The sequence below is a fragment of the Haliotis asinina genome, chromosome 5 (genome assembly GCF_037392515.1).
Source record: "Haliotis asinina isolate JCU_RB_2024 chromosome 5, JCU_Hal_asi_v2, whole genome shotgun sequence".
Classification (NCBI taxonomy): domain Eukaryota; kingdom Metazoa; phylum Mollusca; class Gastropoda; order Lepetellida; family Haliotidae; genus Haliotis; species Haliotis asinina.
Window position 1 is genome coordinate 15,395,771 of NC_090284.1, and position 22,104 is coordinate 15,417,874.

General features: G+C 38.5%; 1 protein-coding gene across 2 annotated transcripts in view; it reads right to left on the minus strand.

The window, feature by feature from the left end:
- Window positions 1-22,104, minus strand: part of LOC137285095 (poly(ADP-ribose) glycohydrolase-like) — a 23,042-nt gene continuing 938 nt past the window's right edge. The window contains exons 2-20 of one of the 2 annotated variants that reach the window (XM_067817301.1): window positions 21,365-21,466; window positions 20,833-20,923; window positions 19,750-19,820; window positions 19,104-19,236; window positions 15,284-15,386; window positions 13,937-14,032; window positions 12,897-13,022; window positions 12,194-12,277; window positions 11,114-11,188; window positions 10,864-10,956; window positions 9,064-9,224; window positions 8,399-8,481; window positions 7,831-7,973; window positions 7,342-7,489; window positions 6,840-6,918; window positions 5,681-5,789; window positions 5,066-5,171; window positions 4,676-4,807; window positions 1-4,321 (exon numbers count right to left, since the gene is read on the minus strand). In XM_067817301.1, coding sequence (XP_067673402.1) covers window positions 4,047-4,321; window positions 4,676-4,807; window positions 5,066-5,171; window positions 5,681-5,789; window positions 6,840-6,918; window positions 7,342-7,489; window positions 7,831-7,973; window positions 8,399-8,481; window positions 9,064-9,224; window positions 10,864-10,956; window positions 11,114-11,188; window positions 12,194-12,277; window positions 12,897-13,022; window positions 13,937-14,032; window positions 15,284-15,386; window positions 19,104-19,236; window positions 19,750-19,820; window positions 20,833-20,923; window positions 21,365-21,449 — 2,193 coding nt within the window. In that variant the 5' untranslated portion in view covers window positions 21,450-21,466 and the 3' untranslated portion in view covers window positions 1-4,046. The remainder of the gene's footprint in view (window positions 4,322-4,675; window positions 4,808-5,065; window positions 5,172-5,680; window positions 5,790-6,839; window positions 6,919-7,341; window positions 7,490-7,830; window positions 7,974-8,398; window positions 8,482-9,063; window positions 9,225-10,863; window positions 10,957-11,113; window positions 11,189-12,193; window positions 12,278-12,896; window positions 13,023-13,936; window positions 14,033-15,283; window positions 15,387-19,103; window positions 19,237-19,749; window positions 19,821-20,832; window positions 20,924-21,364; window positions 21,467-22,104) is intronic. The other variant, XM_067817302.1, reaches the window with a different exon arrangement.

A 22,104-nucleotide genomic window follows, 5' to 3' on the forward strand; every position in this document is an offset into this window, starting at 1 on the left:
TTTTTTTTCTCAATTGATCATTCACCATCCTCAATATCTCCATTGTATATGTTTTCCACTATACCCTGAATGCATCTATACAGATACATACCAGAACGTAGGTACTAAGTTAGATAACAATGAATGGGTTGTACAGTCGTGACATCCAACTGGCCCATGGAACTGAGATGAAATGTACCAAGCTTTTCGTAGAAGGAGAATCATCCCTCTTGAACTAAACAATGTTTGGGTCTAGTCCATTATGAATGAGAGTATGGTTTAATACTACCTTTAGAAATATTCCAGCAATACTAGCACTATCGCCAGTAATTTCACAAAATGTTATTGAAATTGCATCAAACACCGAACTGGGATAATAAGATGAGCAATATATTTTCACACAACTTCGTTTTGAACATTAAACTAAGTGATAGACAGATATCCAGATTATCTGGGTAAGTGGATGTACAAAGCGATTACTACTCTTTACTATTGTGGCTAATTGTAAGGAATTATCAGCAGTATCATTCTGTGCCGGTAATTATTCTGTATATTTTTGTGAATTTTGTATAGATTCATTTTGAAGCCATTTTCTGATACACAAAGAATTTCCTCAGGGATAATAAAGTTACATCTTATCTTATTTCATCATAAGATAAATACAATTAAAATAGGTTTAAAATGGTTTGAAAGGAATGGTGAAATAGTCTTCCCTCGGCTGAACAGCTGCCTTCCCTTATTTTCACTGATGCTGTAAGGTGCATACTTAGACACTCTGCAGGGATACAAACCATGAGACCTCCATAAACAGGCCAGTTCAAGATGAGCTGTGATTTGCTCTGATTATTCTAGCAGAATCGTGGGGAAGACAAGAAATTGGCCCTATGTGTTGTACACATGTTGGGAATCAAACTCTGACCTTCCATGTGAGGAACGAACACTTATATAGTGGAAAGTGTCTAATGTGGACTGGCATGAAGCAGACTCATTTGTCCAGATTATTCAGCAGTCTGAATTTGACAAATTTTCTCCATGCCTGTAGATGCTACCATGATAAGATACCGTACTATTGTAGATGAATTTTGAGGACCAACAATGCAGTCTGAAGAAGGGGTTACACTTTGTGAAATTTGTTCACAGGGAAACAAAACGACATCGTTTCACTGCGCGTGATAAATCATGGACATTTTTGCAGGGACTCAGAGAGTAGTCGGCATTATGGACAAAACTGGTTTACAAAGAGTCTGGATTTGACAGGTTCCACTGTACAAATTGGGTACCCAACAGCCTTGTTCACTGAGGACTCATTAACTACAAGATGTATGTCATTGTGATTGTTCAGTATTGTTAAATCCATCCACCTAATCAAATAAAGATTTTCTATTTTAATTACCAGGCTGGACTGATTTTAGGCAGTGAGTAATATAAAAAGTGTGTCTCCATGCATAGATACATCACATACAACAAACACAAATATGATTTTCAGCAGTCTCAGTAACTTAGTCACAGTATAATTCGGTACATTTCTCTACTGTGTCTAACAAACCTGGTAGGAGGTCGCATCAGATAACCTTTGAGATTGACCAATCAGAACACAGCTTAACCAATTGCGTAAGTGGACGTTTGCAATACTTTGTTAACTTTCCCTCGAAAAGGTTTGTACCCGAACACTTCCGAATGCTATTTACTGTACGACTGCTTCTGGGGGATGCACATGGAGCCTGCTGCAACACAGTGAACAGGGAGTAAACAGTTACTGAAAATAGCATTTTTTGTCATTATTTAAGGATGTCAGCTTGCGGAAATCTTAGTTGATGGTAACCATGTCATCAGAAAGCCCTAAACATGTATACTCTGTGTTTTATGTGGATTTTCTGTTTGTTGAAGGATCACTGTCAGTGACTCTGGAATTTTGTAAGTCCTGCCAAACCCTAAACAGTAGCTATATTCTGACTGATTAAACCAGTTCAGCAGTCTTGTGTTTGATTGCATGGTCATAGGTCCCTCAACACGACCTCTAACTAGGGTTTGGTGTGAAGGTGTAATGAACAATACTGAGACTAACTTTACTTAGAATGGATTTTCAGATGCATGATTTTGTCACTTAGCAAACAGACTACACTCAAAACTTGGGGTACTGTCAATTCATCAATCGACCATTCAAAACCAAACATAATACAGATTTAAGTTAACAAACACATCCACTGTTTTTTCCTCATAATTAAAGTGAGCCTTGTACCCCAGACCCTAATCTGGGCATTATCAAGTTTTCAAACTGCACACATAAAAACTACTGACCATCCATTTAAATAATGAAGAAATAACAAATTATGAGAGCACTATTTAGAGACCCCACGCCTGGGATCATCCATATCAAGTTCAAGCTTATGCTTTTTGTTAAAGAAGAGTTGAAAACCTATAAGTTCATGATGGATGGACAATTAGACAACAAAATAGTCTTACAAGTTAAAAATCAATGGAATTTCGGAAGATATTATCTCACTAGTACTTGTTGCTCATTGCTGTTAATGTATTCTCAGTCAAAGAAGAGCGAACAAAGGTAAACCCATCTAAAGAAATATTTCCGAAGAAAAATAGTTTATGAAAATGGCTAAATGAATAAAACACAAACTGTACAGAGCTTGACTAAAATGTCCTACACGACATAAAACTCTAAAACTAAAATAATTTAAAAAACTAATTACTTCATGATGGAATTTCAAGGACTGATGCTTTGATTCTACATAATATTGACAAGATGGACTGAATGTTTAAAAACTGTACCAATATCATCATTCATAATGAAAACATTCAACTCTAAACAAGTTAAGGAGCACCCACAAGCCTGTGTCTAGTCATATGAACATGTTTGATGACTTCTTGTGAGTAGCATACCTGGTTCCTAAATATTTATCAAAACAATGACATGGGCATGGAGATGGCCATATGCATGAACAAGTTTGGTTAATCTGTCTTTCTCTCAAAGCAGATCATAATTAGTTCATGGCTATTATGCATTTCTGGCTAATATTGGGCTCCAGAGATGTGAAGTGTCTTCGCATCACCTAGCTGCCAATGAAGGATAGTAATGTTTCAGGCTGAGAACTTGGGTGTATGTATATCGTGCAATTTCACTTTCTTTTGGGGTGTAGAGGTGGGTGTGGCTGAGGATGTGGGTGTGGGTGAGGGAGAATGATTGTTGGTTGGGTGGGGCTTGGGTGTCATGTCGTGTGGGTGTTGGTGCAGGCATGAATGTGTACATGAGAGAAGTGGTGGGTTGGGTGTGTGGGTAGGGGTATTGGTGTGGATATCAGAGCAGGTATGGGTTTATGGGTGTGAATGGAAGTGGGTGTGACAGTGATTGTGGGTGTGGGTTTGATGAGGGTGTGGTGAATAAAATTCATGAAGTCAAACTCTTTGTTTTGTAAGCTGTAATTAAAACAGACTCTCTAGTAGGGGGTCGATAGAGGGGCAGGGGTTGGGATGGGTTAACTCTTGTGGTTATAATTCTTTATGTTTGAAGTATATCACTGTAATACATAATACGTGTAAGGAGGACACGTCCTCTAGGTGGGAGTGAATGTTTTTCCAGACAAGGCTGGAAAAGGGATTTGCAGTCATTTACCCCTCTGTTAAATAGCTGCCTGCTTTTATAACCAATGACAAATGCTATTCCCAAATGGCCACAAAGCTTTTGACACCCATCCCTTTGTTGATTGATATAAATAGATTCACCTTTCACATTCAAAATTAATATTAATAACGACATGAGTTTGAGACATCAGATTTATCTCCTGCCATGGTATTTCAGGTTTAAACCTACCGATAGCTTCATAGAATCATATTTTACGAGAAAAGAACTTTATTTTTCAGTAAATGGAATTTGAAATTGGCGGAGAAGTGTCAAAGCAATATTTTGGGACTGTTTCACTGACTGCATGGACTTCTTTAGTCATGGATAATAAACCTGCAATCAGCAGCAGTCTTCAACATATTCAGAGTTGGACAAAGGTGTCTTATGTTTATCACAGCTTCATTCCTGCTGGTCAACATTTGACACCAGTCTCTCATGGTGTATTTGATTTGTAGTCAGGCTCATCATTCTTGTCATCATCCATCTTATCAACATCCATATCTTTTTCTTTGCTGTAGTTACTGTCATTCAAATCGCCATGTGCTTCCACACTCCCTTCGCTGAAGTCGTCCCCTGTAGTGTCTGAATCAAGGGTGCCTTCAAATGCTGCCACTATGTACTCAAACAGGTTCTTCTTTGGTTTAGCATTCCACCATGTCTTCTGTACAACATTCCGGCTGTACTGGTCAATGAGCTGGATCACATTGCCTGAAACACATGGAATAGAGTGATAGAGTGAGTGGTCAGTCTGAATCTCGTTTGCTGTCATAAACTTATATAATTAAATTTCGTTCAGACAATCTAGTGATTGACATTGTGATTATCCAACTACTGGTACCAGTTGGGACATGAATTAACAAGGTCGGTGAATGGGATCCCATCTTACTACCATGAAAGAATTAAGAGTAAGGGTCTGACTCTACAAGTACCATCCTGATTTGTCAAGCAAAGGTTTTACACGTTGAGCACTTTGTGTGCACTGGCAAGGATGAATCCAATATTACACTTACAGTCAAGCAGAAAAACATATTAACTTTCTAACTAAGTGCGTCACATACATACCAACTCCTAATCCGTTTTCCCTCTGGATGAACGTATGTATCTTGTAAAGCTGGTCTGTCAGCTCATCGTCATCAAATGTGAAGTAGCAGACGTCCCGCTTGGCAGCAGATGCAGCCATCATCTGGATGAGAGCTGAACCACAAGACTCTTTGATAGGCACAGTGGGTTACATTTCAGAAGGAATTTGACAGATATCTTTAGAAATAACATGGACAGAAATTCCTTTCACTATAGCTAATGCCAAGAATTAAACACTCTTAACTGCAGAAAATATTAATTTGATAGTGTACCTATATTTAGAAAGAAATGATTATTTTTGTATTTTGCTGACAAGTGCACTTTGAAATCATTGACCAATCCCAGAAAAGATTCATCCAGACCAAGTTGTACCTTTCAGCCTCTTGTCCCCACCAAAGGCGCCACACCCCCAGTTGCCAGTACAGACCGCAGGCAGGTGGTTGGCAGACTCCTCCCCACAGTGGAACCCCACGTACGCCTGCAGTATAACCAAGCAGGTCAGCAGAGATACACAGACTCTGATAGTCCTCATTGATCATGGCGTAGAATTTAAATAATACACTCATAGAAACGAATATGGGAAGCCATGAAAGTACAAGTGTTTCTTTACTGTGAGTGAAACTGTGGAAATAAAAGATCGCTTGTACTTTCATGTGTTCCCTTATTCTTTTCTATGAGTATCTTACTGTAATAACACTATAATAATATCTGCTCTAAACACCTTGCGAGCATAACAACATCAAGGTCACTGGTGGCACACAGTATTCAATGAAACCTGATACATCCAGCTCTTTCTTTGAAGTTCATCCTTAAAAGGAGGGTTGGACTATTGCAAATACTCACTAAAACGGTTAAGACCAGGATTATTGTGCACGAAAAGGAACTCCCTACAAGAGGAAATCTACAAACAACTACTCCAAAACACTGTCATTGGGTTAACCACGACACAGACAATCAGTCATAATCACAGTCACAGACTGTGCTTACCTTGTTCAATTCTCTCTGCACACACCACTTCTGGAACTGTTTCTTGTAGTCTCGGATAACCAATGCATCTATAGCAACCACCTCTGTATGCATACGACCATTGACATCCCTGTGAAAGTAGGAAACATCCTGGGTTTTACAAGCCAAAGTGGAAAACTGACAGAGCATTGTCACAAGAAGATGATGTCACAAGTAAGTGATGTGTATTCTTAGCATCCAATCCTTATCAACTAAAGCTGAAGCACAAGCATGTGTTCTGGGACCTGTGTTGTTTGGATATGACCTTGAATGTCTGGATTGTTCTTGGGATCTATTCTACCTAGAATGACTGGATTGTTCTTGGAATCTATTCTACCGAGAATGGCTGAATTGTTCTTGAAATCGATTCTACTGAGAATGGCTGGATTGTCCTTGGGATTTATTCTACCTAGAATGGCTGGATTGTTCTTGGAATCTATTCTACCGAGAATGGCTGGATTGTTCTTGGAATCTATTCTACCTAGAATGGCTGGATTGTCCTTGGGATCTGTTCTACCTAGAATGGCTGGATTGTTCGTGGAATCTATTCTACCGAGAATGGCTGGATTGTTCTTGGGATCTGTTCTACCTAAAATGGCTGGATTGTTCTTGGAATCTATTCTACCGAGAATGGCTGGATTGTATTTGGAATCTATTCTACCCAGAATGGCTGGATTGTTCTTGGAATCTATTGTACCAAGAATGGCAGGATTGTTCTTGGAATCTATTCTACCGAGTATGGCAGGGATGCTCTTGGAATCTGTTCTACCTTATATGGCACTACTGTTCTTGGAATCTCTTCTACCCTGAATGGCAGGAATGTGCTTTTAGACCTTTCCTTTCCAGAATTGCAAGAATGTTCTTGACACATATTTGATAAAAAATGGCAGAAAAGTTCATGGGATCTGTTCCAAATTGTGATACTGCCCATATTGAATTTTTAAAAAGGTTTTCAAACATTCTGATGAACTTGGGGTTATATATTGAATTCCGAACAGATTCAGATAAACCCCTGTAGAGGGCTGGTTGAATAAAACTGGTATCATGGTAACTTAATATACCGTATCTGATCTAACAACTCTACTCACTGTTCACGTGCCCCAATCACAGGTAAGTAACAGAAATACAACAGCTGGCGTACCTCTCAGTTTTATCCTGGTAGTCTCCATCCCAGGTGAAAGTGTCTGCATAACCCTCATACTTACTGAACTGTTCACAGCCTGCAAGAACATACATGAGCAAGTGACTGAGTTGCTGTAACACAGTCTTCAAATGTTTTTTCAGTTACTTAAAAGCTCACTCACATAATTTGTGTTTATGGGGGGCTTGTTAGCTTGTTGTTTAAAGCAAGCTCAGCAATATTCCAGCTATGTAGCAACGATTTGTAAATAACAGAATCTGGACCAGACAATCCAGTGATTAACAACATCAGCATTGACTGTGCAATAGAGATACGATCTGTCAAACAAGTCAGTAAGTCTGACTGCCCCATTTGTTGCCTCTTACAACATATACACAAGTTGTTAAAGACTAATTTTATCCGGGACCTCCACAGGACAATAACAGAACTTAAAAACTGGTTTGTATAATGTGTAAAAGCACCTGTTTGGTGCAGATGTGCATAATTCAGCATACAAATTTACCTAGCATGATCAGACTCTCATTCTTATCCAGCACCTCTGTGAAAAGTCGTGTGATAATCATCTCAGGGCAGATGAGGAAGCGGATCTCTTCCTGTACTGCTCCCATCCCCAGAACTCCACCTCCAATGTATTTGTTGGCGAAATCCACCTGCAGCACAGAGAGGAAAGCAGATTAGCAGTTGGTCAAATATCTGGAGACATCCACCTCTGCCAAATACTTTGCTATCTCACTAAAATCCCTGCCTGAACTACAATAATCACTTCATCATCTAAGATCTGACCTTGTAACATCCCCTTCCCATCAGTTTACCTGTAACACCCCCTCCTCTATGGTTTGACCTGTGACATATCATTTCCATTAACCTTAAATATGTTTACCTGTAACATCCACCTCTCAACATTTTATGTGTCTCACCTTTAACATTACCTTCCCATCATCTTCTGTAAGTCATTTGTTACATCCCCTTCCCATCATTCTATGTGTCTTACCTGTAACATTCCCTTCCCATCATCCTCTATGGTCCCAGCTGAAGACACATGCAGATTGGTAAAATCGGTTCCAAGATCCTCCCACCTGGGAAATCTTCCAGAAGCAATGACTTTCCGATGGAATGTGACTGTACCAAGCGGCACTGCAAGGGTGAGGAAAGACAGTTCAAGTTACAGTCACAAAGGGAAAGGGCACAGGAAGAATTGGGAAAGATTGTTCTGGTTACTGCACCATGGGGCTCTGCATGGGTAAGGAGAGCAAGTTCAAGTTACTGTAACAAGGAAAGGGGTGCTACGAGGGTTGGGAAAGATTGTTCTAGTTACTAGATCAAGGGGCACTGCATGGGTTAGGAAAGACTGTTCTAGTTACAGTACCAAGGGGCACTGCATGGAAACCAAAACCCTTGCAGGAACCCATGTAAGCTGATCAAATATTAAACGCCTAACTGGAGTCCAAATTCAAAAATCCATTTTTGTAACCATGGTTATTAAGATGTACCTCAAAACAAAGTTATTTAATGACAAATTGATACAATACATAGGCACTGGCACCACATTTTGCACCTACTTTTGTCTGTTACTCGTTTAAAGTAGTGGGTTATACACCGTAATTTTTCCATTTTCCTACGACTCGGGTGGCCCTGGAACAATCTGCAAACAGTCGTTATAGCACTGTATCATTACTCATACTCTTATGCATATGTATACTCACATTGTTATGTTATAATTAACAGCAATGGTTCGAAAACAGAACCAGTTTCTCCCAGTAGAATGACAGATCTATCATTTGCATGGATGTATCTCCCAACTTGACATCGTTTCTTGTGTTCAAACATCCTTTTCAAATGAACCAAAAAATTCAATGACTGCTAACTGAAGGCCCCAAATTTCAACCAGCACTGGCTTGTAAGAGAGAGCCTCAAAACCTTGAGACAAGGTATGATAACCAACAAAGTCACACATTGTCAACACCTCGCTACCAGGTTGGCCAGCTCTTGCTACAAGTAAGAAAGTCTAGTGGTTAAAGCATTTGTTAGTCAAGTCGAAGTCCCAGGTTTGATTCCCCAAATGGACACAATGTGTGAAGCCCATTTTCTGGTGTCCTCCGCCATGATATTTCTGGAATATTGCTAAATGTGGCATTAAACCCAGCGCACTCACTCATGTACTCTTGCAGCAAGTATAATATGAGTTTTTTTGACAAAATACCAGTATAACACAGCTCTTACTCACACATTAAAGTTGATCTCTGGGTAACTTGAGTACTCTGAGTGTCGCTGTCTTGTATTCCGGCGAGGAAACGTACAGAAGAAGGCATTGGCAAGGAGACAAGCTATTTGTTGTTGACTCAGGGTTATGGAGTGTGACTTGCCCTGCTTCAGTAGTGGAATAGGCTGGCAAAATGAAGGTCACAGTCTCAATATAAATTATGCAGGCATTTACAGAATGCAAATTCCTGTGTCCTATATGCATAAAATTGACATGGGTGTAACAAATTCATCAGTTCATCGACAGGGATGCAGAAGAAGTCCAAACACTCTTGTGAACATTTCAGTCAAATAACAATAAGTTGTCGGGGAGTTTGCCTCTAGATGGTTTATGGTATCATGTGCAATTTCATAACTGTAACAATAAATGTGTTGATCATGATACACAATGCAATAACAGTACATGTATTATTAATTTAATGATGATATTTAAGTGTCCAGGACTCCATTTTGTTGTCCAGGATCCCTGAACATTAAAAGCATGCTTCCCAGGGACCCTCAAATACAGGACTCAAGGTAAATCCCTGATTTTGGCAATATTTCTGCCTTACTGTGACTAAATAATGCATTCATGTTTTGAAAAACACTTTCAAAGGCCAATAAAATAACTGATAACATAATAAATTTCTTCCAGAATGATAAAGCATGAAACTCATGACACTATTCTAAGGACATAAGGGATTTGTGAAACCTCTACCGACTATGAATTCACATTCATTTTAGAAAGTGGTTAAATTTTTGGGACTACATTCTCAGAAAATTACAGGTTTTGGTACTTTTGTTGCACTGACTCCCACTCACAGAGTGTGGGTTAAAATAGCTGACATGACTCAATCTAACAAAAGTACTAAAAAGTGCAACTCTTCAACCTGCATGGTTTCCAAGCACTCTTCTTGTTAATGGAAATTGTTTGGAAGCTACAACTGAACCAGCAAGAGTTATTAACAAAACACAATGAATAACGCCCTAACCATGTTAAAGTAAGGGACAATACCTTTACACAATTTCAGATTCCATTATGGGCAAAGCTGCTTAAAAGACTTAGATTAAAATTATACAAACAATACAATTCTAAAGAAGACAAGAATCACTTGAAATGACTCAGTTCTAAATCCCATTCAAAGACTCATTTCAGACTAATTACCAGTACATATTATTTATGTACTTCATCATTAATTTACGGAATGTGAAAGTGCACCAGAGCATCATGATCATGTTGAGTTGTACCAGAACATCATAATAGATGTTGAGATGTAGCAGAGCATTATGATCATGTAGAGCTGTACCAGAGCATCATGATCATGTAGAGCTGTACCAGAACATCATGATGATCATGTTGAGTTGTACCAGAACATCCTGATGATCATGTAGATTTGTACCAGAGCATCATGATAGATGTTGAGATGTAGCAGAGCATTATCATGATCATGTTGAGTTGTACCAGAGCATCATGTTAGATGTTGAGATGTCGCAGAGCATTATGATCATGTAGAGCTGTACCAGAGCATCATGATCATGTTGATTTGTACCAGAACATCATCATGATCATGTAGAGCTGTACCAGAACATCATGATAGATGTTGAGATGTCGCAGGGCATTATGATCATGTAGAGCTGTACCAGAGCATCATGATCATGTAGAGCTGTACCAGAGCATCATGATAGATGTTGAGATGTCGCAGAGCATTATGATCACGCTGACATGAACCAAAGTATCATTATGATCACATAGACGTTATAAAGGAACACATAAACAGATACTTACAGTTGTGCACAGCAAAGGCAGTTGTAATGCTAGCTTTATCATCTTGGGAAGAGTGTTGGAAAAGAAGTCATTACGCTCCTCTCTCCTCAAATACTGAAATTCAAAAACATATTCTTTAGAGTAAATATATTATTTCATACTTATTTTGACTCAAACAAATTGTTTCTCTGTCCCTTTACTTGAGACAAAGTGGAAATGTTCTGTGTTAGCTCTCACTCATGTCATGATGGAAGAAAGCAGGGATACATACGTCTAGAAAGTACTGCTTCATAGATGAGAAATCCCACTTCTTGGAGTACCTCTGGTTGTATGTTAAGATAGCATCCTGAAAGAGGAAAAATGGTAATGGTGACAAATGGGGGTGGCACTGATTGGTACTTTTCCTATGTGTATGTCCACTCAAATCGGAAATGTAAAGAATCTTACAAGTTAAGTGGAAAGTGTTGACAAATCAAGTAAATGCTTCAACCACTAGTTTTTGCCACTGCCTGACACAAAATTAGTGAGTATTCTTTTAGCAATATTCCAGCAATATCACAACAGGGGTCATCAGAAATGGGCTTCACACATTGTAGCCACATAGGGAATTGATCCCTGGTCTTCAGTGTGACAAGTGGATGCTTTGACCATAATGCTACCCCACCACCCCACCCATCACAAGAATAGGAGTGAGTGAGTGAGTGAGTGAGTGAGTTTAGTTTACAATATTCGAGCTATAGTATGTACGGATGCAGCCTAGCTTGAATGAGTTAGTGAGTTTGGTTTTACATCATACTCAGCAGTATTCCAGCTATCTGGCAGTGGTCTGTAAATAATCGAGTCTGGACAAGACAATCCAGTGATCAACAGCATTAGCATCGATCTGTGACACTGGGAACCAATGACGTGTGTCAACCAAGTCAGCAAGTCTGACTACCTTATTCTGTTAGTTGCCTCTTGCGACAAGCATAGTCACCTTTCGTGGCAAGCATGGGTTGCTGGAGGCCTATTCTATCCCACACCTTCAGGTCTCACAAGAATAGTAAGAGTGGCATTGACAGAATAGGCAAACACTTCAAACACTTCTTTCTCACTGTCTGACACAAGAGGAATGTGAGAGAGTGGCAAAGACACAGCAAACTTCCACTAGACTTTCTCCCTGTCTGACACAAGATAAACAAACCACTGTTACCAGTTTATGTGAACAGTGCTTCCTTAAAATACCAGAGTAAAGATGAAGCAAACAACATCATACATACATTTTTTCCTAATACAGATAACATACCACTTTTGTACAATATTCAGGCTGAAGGAAGGAATATTCTAATGACTTCAAACATAGATGACAAACCTCTAACTCAAAAGGGCCATTGATTTTTCCAGACAAAGCTTCTTCAATGAGACCCCAGCGTTGACGAAGTGTTGTTTTTGAGGTCTGCAATGAAAATATTAGACATTCTCCATTGCACCTCAATCCAATATGAACCTTTTAATGTATGCAAAACATACTTCAATTATGAATTTTGGAAAATGTTAGGCAAGAAACAGCTCATACAGAGGTAAACTTTGATAACTCATCACTGACATATGTGTCAAATGTTTTGCTGCTAACATGTAGACTAAAGAAAATCATAAACTTTGATTATCCTTGTTTGGGCTACTTGGGTACTTGGTAAGTGTTGCCTGGATTGCAAAACCCTACACGGAGGAATTTAGGAATTCAATAGGTTCCTGGTGTGTAAACATACTGAAACATTGTCTGGCAATATGCATTAAAAGATACTAAATCAAGTTTCTGTGAAAACTGTAAATTTTCCCATCAAAGGTAACAAGTGATATTTAATATCTAACTGGTTATTAATCTTATATGTGATAATGAGAGGACCCAGGATCAATATCTAGCAAAACATATACAGAACATTTTTAGAATAGCTTATTTCATTTTGAGGGAATTGTTGTCAATAAATTGCAATGATTCAGTATTGCAATGGTCAGCAATGAAGCAGAGTTATCTCACTTTGGTTTGAAGCAGGTTCCAAGAATAATTATCTCACCTTGGTTTCCACTGGGTATTCATTCTGCGGCGAACAAGGCATGCGTACATGATCCTGATCCCATTTGTCCACGAAGCTTGCAGGATAGGGTGACGGAGGTTGTGTATCTTTGTCAGAGAACTGATACTGAAAAAGAAACAATGCCATGCAGAAAATATTAGTGGTTCAGAAAGCTTTTCATCACAATATTTTTTTCAATTTGATATTTATGGACTATTTGAAAGACTTAGTAGCACTAGTGCTGTCTTCCTAAAGCTGGAATTTCTGATGGAAACCTTGATATATTATAGTGCGGTTAGTAAAAGAACTATTGTTTAGTGTTGTTTAGTGCTGCCCTCAGAAATGATCCCTGGATTGTCTGGTCCAGGCCCGACTGCTGTCATATAGCTGGAATATTGCTGAGTGTGGCGTAAAACTGACTCTCACTCACTCAAATTCTTCCTCTGCCAACTTGGTGTTCTGTATACAATATAGTCTGGATAAGCTTATCCTGTGATTAATATCATGAATAGCAATCCATGTGTTTGAGGTATGATGAAAGATTTTCAATAAGCCAGGAACCCTGATCCATTGTAACGACCATATGAGAGCTGCAATCATTCACCCAGACCTCATTTTAATTTGATTTTCTACACTGGACCCTTGATTTGATAATTTTCCATTTGATTCTTCATACAAGTAAAACATCAGATTTCATTTAACTCTCAAACTTTAAGAAAGCAAACATATCACACAGAAAACTTTCTCTAAGATTCGACAAGGAAATCAGGAATGTAAATTACATTCTTGTTGTTTGGAAATAATTAAAATAGGTATTCAAGTAACAAATTGAAATAGTGAAAAATGGTTATTGAAAATCAGGTTTTAGATTCGATTCGAACCGAATCTTTGAAGCCCTAGACCATACCAAGCTACTCTGAGCCATGACAAAACCAAATGCCCCAAGACTTATGTTCAGAAAGTCAGTGTTTCCATAATTTCCACAAACACAAACCATCACTTTAGCACATCAGAAATATGTGAAGAAAATGGTAACTTACCGGCAGTTTGATAAGCACTGTATGGTCCTTCCTGTTCAGCGGTTTCACCAATGATAAACAGGTCGGAGCCGTCTTCAAGTCTGTGAGTTTAATGCCCTGTGTACAAATCATAATTAATACACTGAAAATAGGTTATCTGTAAAACATGAATAACCAAACACTTTTTCTAAAACCATATTTTTCTGAAATCATCTAAAACTAGAGCTCAGATGGACACTGAATAAGGAGTGTTAATCCCTCTTCAGAACTATCCCCCTGCCATGTAATGCGGAGGATATAGTAAACGCCTTGTCCATGTGTCTGTCTGTAATCATTATATTTCTGGAGCACAGCTCCAAAAACTATTGTAAAATTACTCACATATCCGGATCTCGGTTTCCATAACTGTACAGTCATTTTCACAGACAAAACACTAAATTATGTGCATTTTTGTCTCATATATCCGGATGGCTGAGCACCTTTATGTTTACACACGTGATTACCAAGGGCCTCACATGCCGTAACAAAGAAGTCAGCGGTCTTTGAAGCGTGAGAAGATTAATTACCTCTGAGTAGCAAGGTGACACTGAGTTAATTTTGAGGCGTGTCAATTTGTTGGTCACTATAATTAATTAATCCGGATGATCAAGCAAGCCTGGACAGCTGTGAGCGAAAAGACAATTGCTAACTGCTTTCGTCATGTGGATATTATCCAATCGAATGAGGACCCACAGGTAGACATGGCCTTGTCGGAACTTTGCGATGCACTAACTACGATTCTGTGCACAAGTTGCAACTGTGACTGTTACTGCCGATGATCTTGTGAATGTAGACAGTGACGAACTGAACTGATATTTGTTTATATGTATCGTAATCAATAAAGACTGTGTCTGATGCCTACTTTGTTCGTTTCTTTATACGTTTCTTATACATATGGCCCGTGATTCAGATATCCGAAAATTCGCTTATCCAGACAATTTCAATAAAAACACAAGTGTTCGGATAAACGGGGCACGACTGTATAGTAACTCATCCTAAAGCTACACTGAGAAGTAGGTACTAAACCTCCAGCTACAGTGGAATGTAGTAACTCACCCTAAAGTTAGAGCGGAATGTAGTAACTCACGATAAAGCTACAGTGGAATGTAGTAACTCAACCTAAAGCTACAGTGGAATGTAGTAACTCACCCTAAAGCCACACTGAGAAGTAGGTACTAAACCTCCAGCTACAGTGGAATGAAGTAACTCACCCTAAAGCTACAGTGGAATGTAGTAACTCACCCTAAAGTTACAATTAGAAGTGGGTACTGAACCTCCAATTACCGTGGAATGTGGTAACTCACCCTACAGAGACAAGTAGGTACTCACCCTCCAACTACTCTCTCGCTGCAACATGCTGGGTTTCTTGTTTGGGATATCAATTTCCATCACTTCATCAAGGGAGTCTTCAGAAGCTGTTGTTTTCTGGGAGCTGCAAGAAAATACTGCCATTCAACCACCAACGTATGCTGGTGACACAGGGGTTGTGTCTTTTTGAGGATTAAAGATTTAGAAAAAACATCCTACAAAACTTTGAGATGGCCCCCTACTTGAATTGCTACAATAACAAGGCTAGAACAAATGTAGGACCTGACACAGCAGCTGACTTCTAAAACAAGAGTCATCAGAAGTTGACATATCCCCCAGCCCCTACATATTTGAAAGGACAAATCATCTGACAGTTACTTATTGTGTTTTTAGACCAAGTCTGAATTGTTTCCATGGAATTCATGAAAAGTATAAATGCCATATATCTGTAATCAGAAAAAGTCACTATTTCAAGATCTGTCTCATATATCTGCCAAGATCTTTTGAAAGATATGAAATATTTTTAGAGTTGTGCTCTGGAAACAAAGTCCGCAACGTGTTCATGGTACCGAGAAAATAATAAATCACAAAAACCTGTAAATACCAAAAGGCACCACTTTGGGGTCTGCAACACATATCTACTAAGTTACACTGACAGATATTAATAAGTTTTTGAGTTCTGCTCCGGAAACAAAACACACCTCTAACTTTTGAGTGAAACATTTCCATGGAAATCGAGAAAATAATAAATCACAAAAACCTGTAAATAGCAAAAGGCACCACTTTATGTTCCGATTGACATACCAAAGGGGTTTAGCAGAACAATATTGAAATGTTTTGGAGTTCTGCTCCAGAAACAAAGCCCATCCCTCCATTTTGAGACTAAGTCCGAAACGTTTTCATGGAAACTGAGAAAACAAGAAATCACAAAAACCTGTAAATAGCAAAAGGCATCACTTTGAGGTCTGCCACACATATCTACCAAGTTACACTGACAGATATTTAGAAGTTTTTGAGTTCTGCTCCAGAAACGAAACACACATCTTACTTTTGAGACAAAGTCTCAATCGTTTCCATGGAAACCGAGAAACTAAAAAATCACAAAAACCTGTAACTAGCAAAAGGCACCATTGTAGCTTCTGATTGGTATATCTACCAAGTGTTGCAGGAAAATAAAGAACAGATTTTGAGTTCTGCCCCGGAAACGAAGCCCATCCAACCTTTTTGAGACTAGGTCTCCATGGAAATTGAGAAAATAATGAATCACAAAAACCTGTAAATAGCAAAAGGCACCACTTCAGGGGCTGCTACACATATCTTCCAAGTTTTTCAGAAAATATTGAATGGTTTTTGAGTTCTGCTCCAGAAACGAAGCCCACCCCACCATTAGACGCCAGGCAAACTGTAGTGTAAATGGGGTTGCACAGCATAGAGAATATGACAAGTCTTCTTGCGAACGAAGCGAGCAAAGGTTGGCAATGTACTTTTCTTGCTTCGGATGAAAAATATTTTTTATGTTATAATAAAACATCGCCACCACCAAAGGAGAACTTCATTTGATTGTGCTCTCACATTTCCAACCCCATGTTTAATAATTACTCATGTGTAATATGTTCTATTCAACATTTTAAGCGCCACTCTTGGCATTAAGATGGTTCTTCGCCTCCAATATCCCCGCAAGTTTCCGGTTGAATGCAGAGACGGAACAAGAATAAGCAGAAATTAAGAAGAAATACCACATTGCCTAATGTTTCCATGGACCTGTTGGAGTTTATCTGTCTTATCTCTCGTCGCTATTGTTAGAATTTTCGTAACATTTATTCTACATTCTGGTGAATGAAGCAGGGCTAGGTAAATGTAAGTATTCCATATGGAATAATACACTCCTGTTCCTTCAGTCCATTGTACTGGAAGCTGGAAGGGGGAATGGAGGCGCAGAACAGTCTGATCTACCACAAATTGCGCTTAAAATGTTGAATAAAAAACATTTCACGTGAGTAATTGTTCAACATGGGGTTGGAAATGTGAGTGAAGAAATGGGTGTATACTTTTGATGGTGGCGATATTATATTTTGACATGAAAAATATTTGTCGAACTGAAGTGAGGAAAGTATGTTGCCAGTCTTTACTCTCTTCGCTCACATGTAAGAAGACTAGTCATTTTCTCTATGCTGCACAGCCCATTTGCACTACAGTTTGCTTGTGATTATACTAACACCAAAATGTTAAATGGAAAAACAAAAAAAATAAAAATGCCAAAACTGTGTAAATAGCAATAGATTAATCAGTGATAAAAAGATTTTTTTAACAACAAGGCTTGTTTTATAAAAGGAATTCTTATACAGTAAATTCACACTATTTTAATATTCAAAAATTAAAAAAATGTACTACCAGTGGGTATCAACATTATCTCCAATTAAAACAGCATACCCAAATTCCATTTGATGAGGGGAGATAACTCTTGTCCAGGTTTCCTTCAGAATAAAGGCTGGTTTGGCCCAAATATCAGGAAGTATTATTAGAAGCAAAAGAAAGGTAAAACTACATAACAAAAATATGCACTTGCACTGGCACATCCTGTCATATATGGTATGTATACAAAGGTACCCAAACTCTTTAATCCCTGCAAAGACACAAGGGCTGGTATCTTGATGTTCAACAAACTTGTCAAGGACAATTTGTTTGAGTAATTGTTGCTTTTTGCTACAGACAGCCATTTTTTAAGCCATATCAAAGCAACCTGCACAAATATTTTCAAGACTTACTTGGACCTTGACATGAGTGCTTCCGTGCATGAAATATGCAAAAATAGTGTAATAAAGAATTCCTTACTGAAAAACATTCAAACGAAGTCTTGAAAATGCTGAAATTGTCAAAGCGTTGCCATGACCTTGAAAATTATTTGAAGGTCACCAAAATCGACTAGTCCCTGCAGCTTCCCTAGATAAAGCTTGGTGTTGACATATGAAAAAAATTCAGTGACCGGTTCTTGAGTGAGTGAGTAAAACTAACGCTGCACTCAACAAGATTCCAGCTATATGGTGATAGTCAGTATATAATCGAGTCTGGTCCAGACAATCAAGTGATCAACAGCATGAGCATCAATCTGTGTCACTGGGAACCAATGACATGTCAATCTAATCAGTGAGTCTGACCACCCAATCCTATTAATCACCTAATACAAGCATAGTCACCTTTCATGGCAAGCAAGGGCTACTGAAGGCCTATTCTACTCCGGACCTTTATGGGTCCTGGTTCTTGAGATATCTTGTTATCAATCTTAACATGCAGGTTTATATGAAATTTTCAAAGTGTAGACATGACCTTGACAATTACTTGAAGGTCATCATATTCGACTGGGCCCTGCACTTATCCATGATCAAGCTTGATTTTGAATATGAAGAAAATCCAGTGAACCATTCTTAAGATATTGCACTGACAACAGCAGAACATTAAAAGTTCTCTTGTGACCTTGAAGTGAAGGTCAAGTGTCACCACTGACTGGGACCTTTCTTATACTGTGATGAACCTAGGTATCAAATATGAAAAGAATCTACTCAACAGTTCTTAAGATATTCCGAAATGGACAGAGCCCAATACTATACCTCCTGTTTGCGCTTAATGTGAAGCAGGGTATAAAAATGTCCAGTTTATAACACCACCTCCAGTTTGAGGAAACCAATGTCCAATATCAAACCTAAATAACTAAACTTAATAAGCTTTTTCCCTGGTTTAACTGCAGTATTTCAACTATGGTTGAAAGCATTGTTGAAAAATTCTGATAAACGACTGATGGTGGGTTTGATAATCAAGTGATTGATACTGTGATACAGTGACATACTCTGGTTCTTCCGGGGACATCTCATACTGCTGGGTGGGTGCATCCTCATCGGACTTCTCCTTTGGGGGATCCACTGAACTCCCATCTGCTTTAGCATTTCCTTCACTTGCATTCTTTTCCGTGGGTTCAGATTCTATAAACGAGCATACAATTACTTTCATCCCTGCCTACTTTATGTATGTTATGTCAAGGCATATCAGCTTCATGAGGGACTAAAGTCTAACTTAGTGCTGTCTTAGAAATTAACAATCCAACCCAGGTCTAAAGTGTGATGAGTGAACACTTTACCCATTTCACTACCCCACTTGCCCCCTACAGGCATGGAGCTGACAAACCCAGAATAAAGGGTGAATCATAGATTCAAACCAAGCCATACAATTTAACAGCTTCAACACCATGACTTCCTGGTCCCCCTCTATCTACAGGCAATAAGCCAGTCAGTGTAATTATGTCAAATCATCTGACATATTTTCCTTGTACATCTTGAAACCTTTGCTTCAAGCTATCACATTTGTGCCTATGAACAAGGTATTTGCTGCAAATCAGTCCAGTCAAATTCAGTGTACATACTTAAGACATTATGTTTTCACAATATATATGTTATGATGAAAAAAGCGAACAAATGATTTTGAATAAGCTTGAGTACCTTTCTTTTGTTTGGATTCCTCTGCTTCCTTGTTGTCAAAGTACTTTGATGTTTGAGCGATCTTTTCATCACTGTAGAAACCACAGAAAGTTCATATACAAACAAAACAATTTGTGAAACTCAGAGAAAATAGCATGTTTGCAATTCAAAACAAAAATCACATGAGTTAAATATGAAATTTTCACTCCACTTTGATCATATAGGGAGAAAAGCACTGGCAGTTATCGGACAGTTTTCTCTGGAAAACATAAAATGGAAGTAACAACTTCGACATCTTCCTTTCTCCTTGTTACCAGAGTGCAAGTAAGTTTAACATGTAAACTGATCTTTTTGAAGAGATTTAGTAAAGATGTGTGAACCAACTTTGACCAATTTCCTGGACACAATTCTTGCACATCGGGGAAACAAAATAGTGTGCTCATCCTAACCTATTTTAACAACCTATTTAAATCATTAGGCCTTGTCATAATTGTCTATGAGTTCATGTTGATAAACCATATGTAATGTAACAATGAAAACCCTGAAGCTTGTAGATGCATTCTCTTTTTGGCTTAACTCTGCACTCTTCATTATTCAGTTTGAATATAATCAAGTCTGACAAGAAAGCAAGGTTTTTCACTGCTTTCAGCAATATCACAGTGGGGGACATCAAAAAGAGGCTTTAGACATGTAGGGAGTTGAACCATGCCTTGGGCATGATAAGCCAAATCTTTAACCACTGGGTTACCTCACCACCCCTAATCATGTCTGAACCAGACAATCCAGTGTTGCACATCATAAGCACTGAGAAACACATACGGAATAGAACAACAAGCATCAATAAAGTCTGCGAAAGTTCTCACCTCATGCCATAAGCCACCTGGCAATATGCATGGTTTCCTGAAAACCAATGCTTACATGATGTTGAGAGCATAGATTTTTGAAGCACTCTTAGTGCTAAGTCAGTGTTAATGTATGGCACTTACTACTATCTTACAGCTAAGACAGCCTCGAAAATCCTGGCCTAGGACAGTAGTGGTGCATTATGTGGTCATGTTTTCTGAACATATTATTCCAATAATTTCATGAAAAATTTGCTTATACCTTTTGTCTGGAGAAGTATTTTGTGCTCGTCTACTCTCTGCAGCATCACCAGCCTTCTTTCTTTTCTCTTCCTGTTCTTGGTTTGTCCGATCTGGGAGAAGCATGCGAATATGAGGTCACTTTTCAACATATTAAAATGTCATTTTTATGACAAAATTGACATTTAATACTTATCCTTACCCATGCTTGTTAGCTTTCTTGTTCCTCTCTTCCAAATGGTTAAGAAGAAACTTGAATCCCTTCAATTCCCTTGAAACAAACATACAACCTTTCACCCTCGAGTTACCTCCCTTCTTTCCCTCCAAAAGCACTCACATGACCTCAGGATGCCTTGTCAACAGCACTCATTCAAACTGGTATCAATATAAATTTCAAACAAGAGATGCTGAGAGCCAGAGTATGCTGAGACCATGAGTAGTCTGAAAGCGCTACACCTGATGTAAAAATACCAAATGATGCTCTCTAGTACTGCTGATCAGAGTTCATAATAAACTCACTTATCACTATAATTTACATATATTTATATATTTACCCATCTTTCTTTTTTGGGGTGAATTTGGAGTTGGTTTAAACTGCAAAGTCGATTGTCGAAGTTTCCTATTGGATGATTCACTCATTGTCAGCAAATGGCATCCTGTAGATTGAAGAGTAAAAACACTCAAATAACTTGGTGACATTGAAACATATTCACCCAAACAATTCATGTCATGATAAAAGCAAGAAAATGTGCCGACACAAAAACTAGATAGACAGTCATTGATCATAGAGTTTGGTAGCAGCATATCCTTTTAAAATTATCACAGCATATTCATACATGCATATCAAATAATAGAAAAATGAATCCTTCTGTTGTTATAGATAAAAAGAGTATTATAAACACAAGGATGAAATTGGCATTAGTCAGTGTAGTCTTCAAAGCTACCATGGGTGTTGTAACACAGCACTAAAATATTTATAGTGTGAAATACAGTTCATGGAGAGGATTCACAATCATACTCTTCCATTACTTCTTTTTAGGTACTATGCTTTTTTTTTTTTTTTGAAGATTTGGTCTATGACTTAAAATTGTACACATTCAATACATTAAACGTCCTCTGGAGGTGGTGCAGCCTAGTGGTTGAACTTGAAGTGTTGAACCTGAAGACCAAGGTTTGATTTCCCACACAGGTACAAAATGTGCTGTTGGTTTCTTGTGGTGTAAAACCTTACTCACTTACAGAATGTACTAAGTGTGAGTGAGTGAGTCCAGTTTTACGCCTCACTCAGCAATAT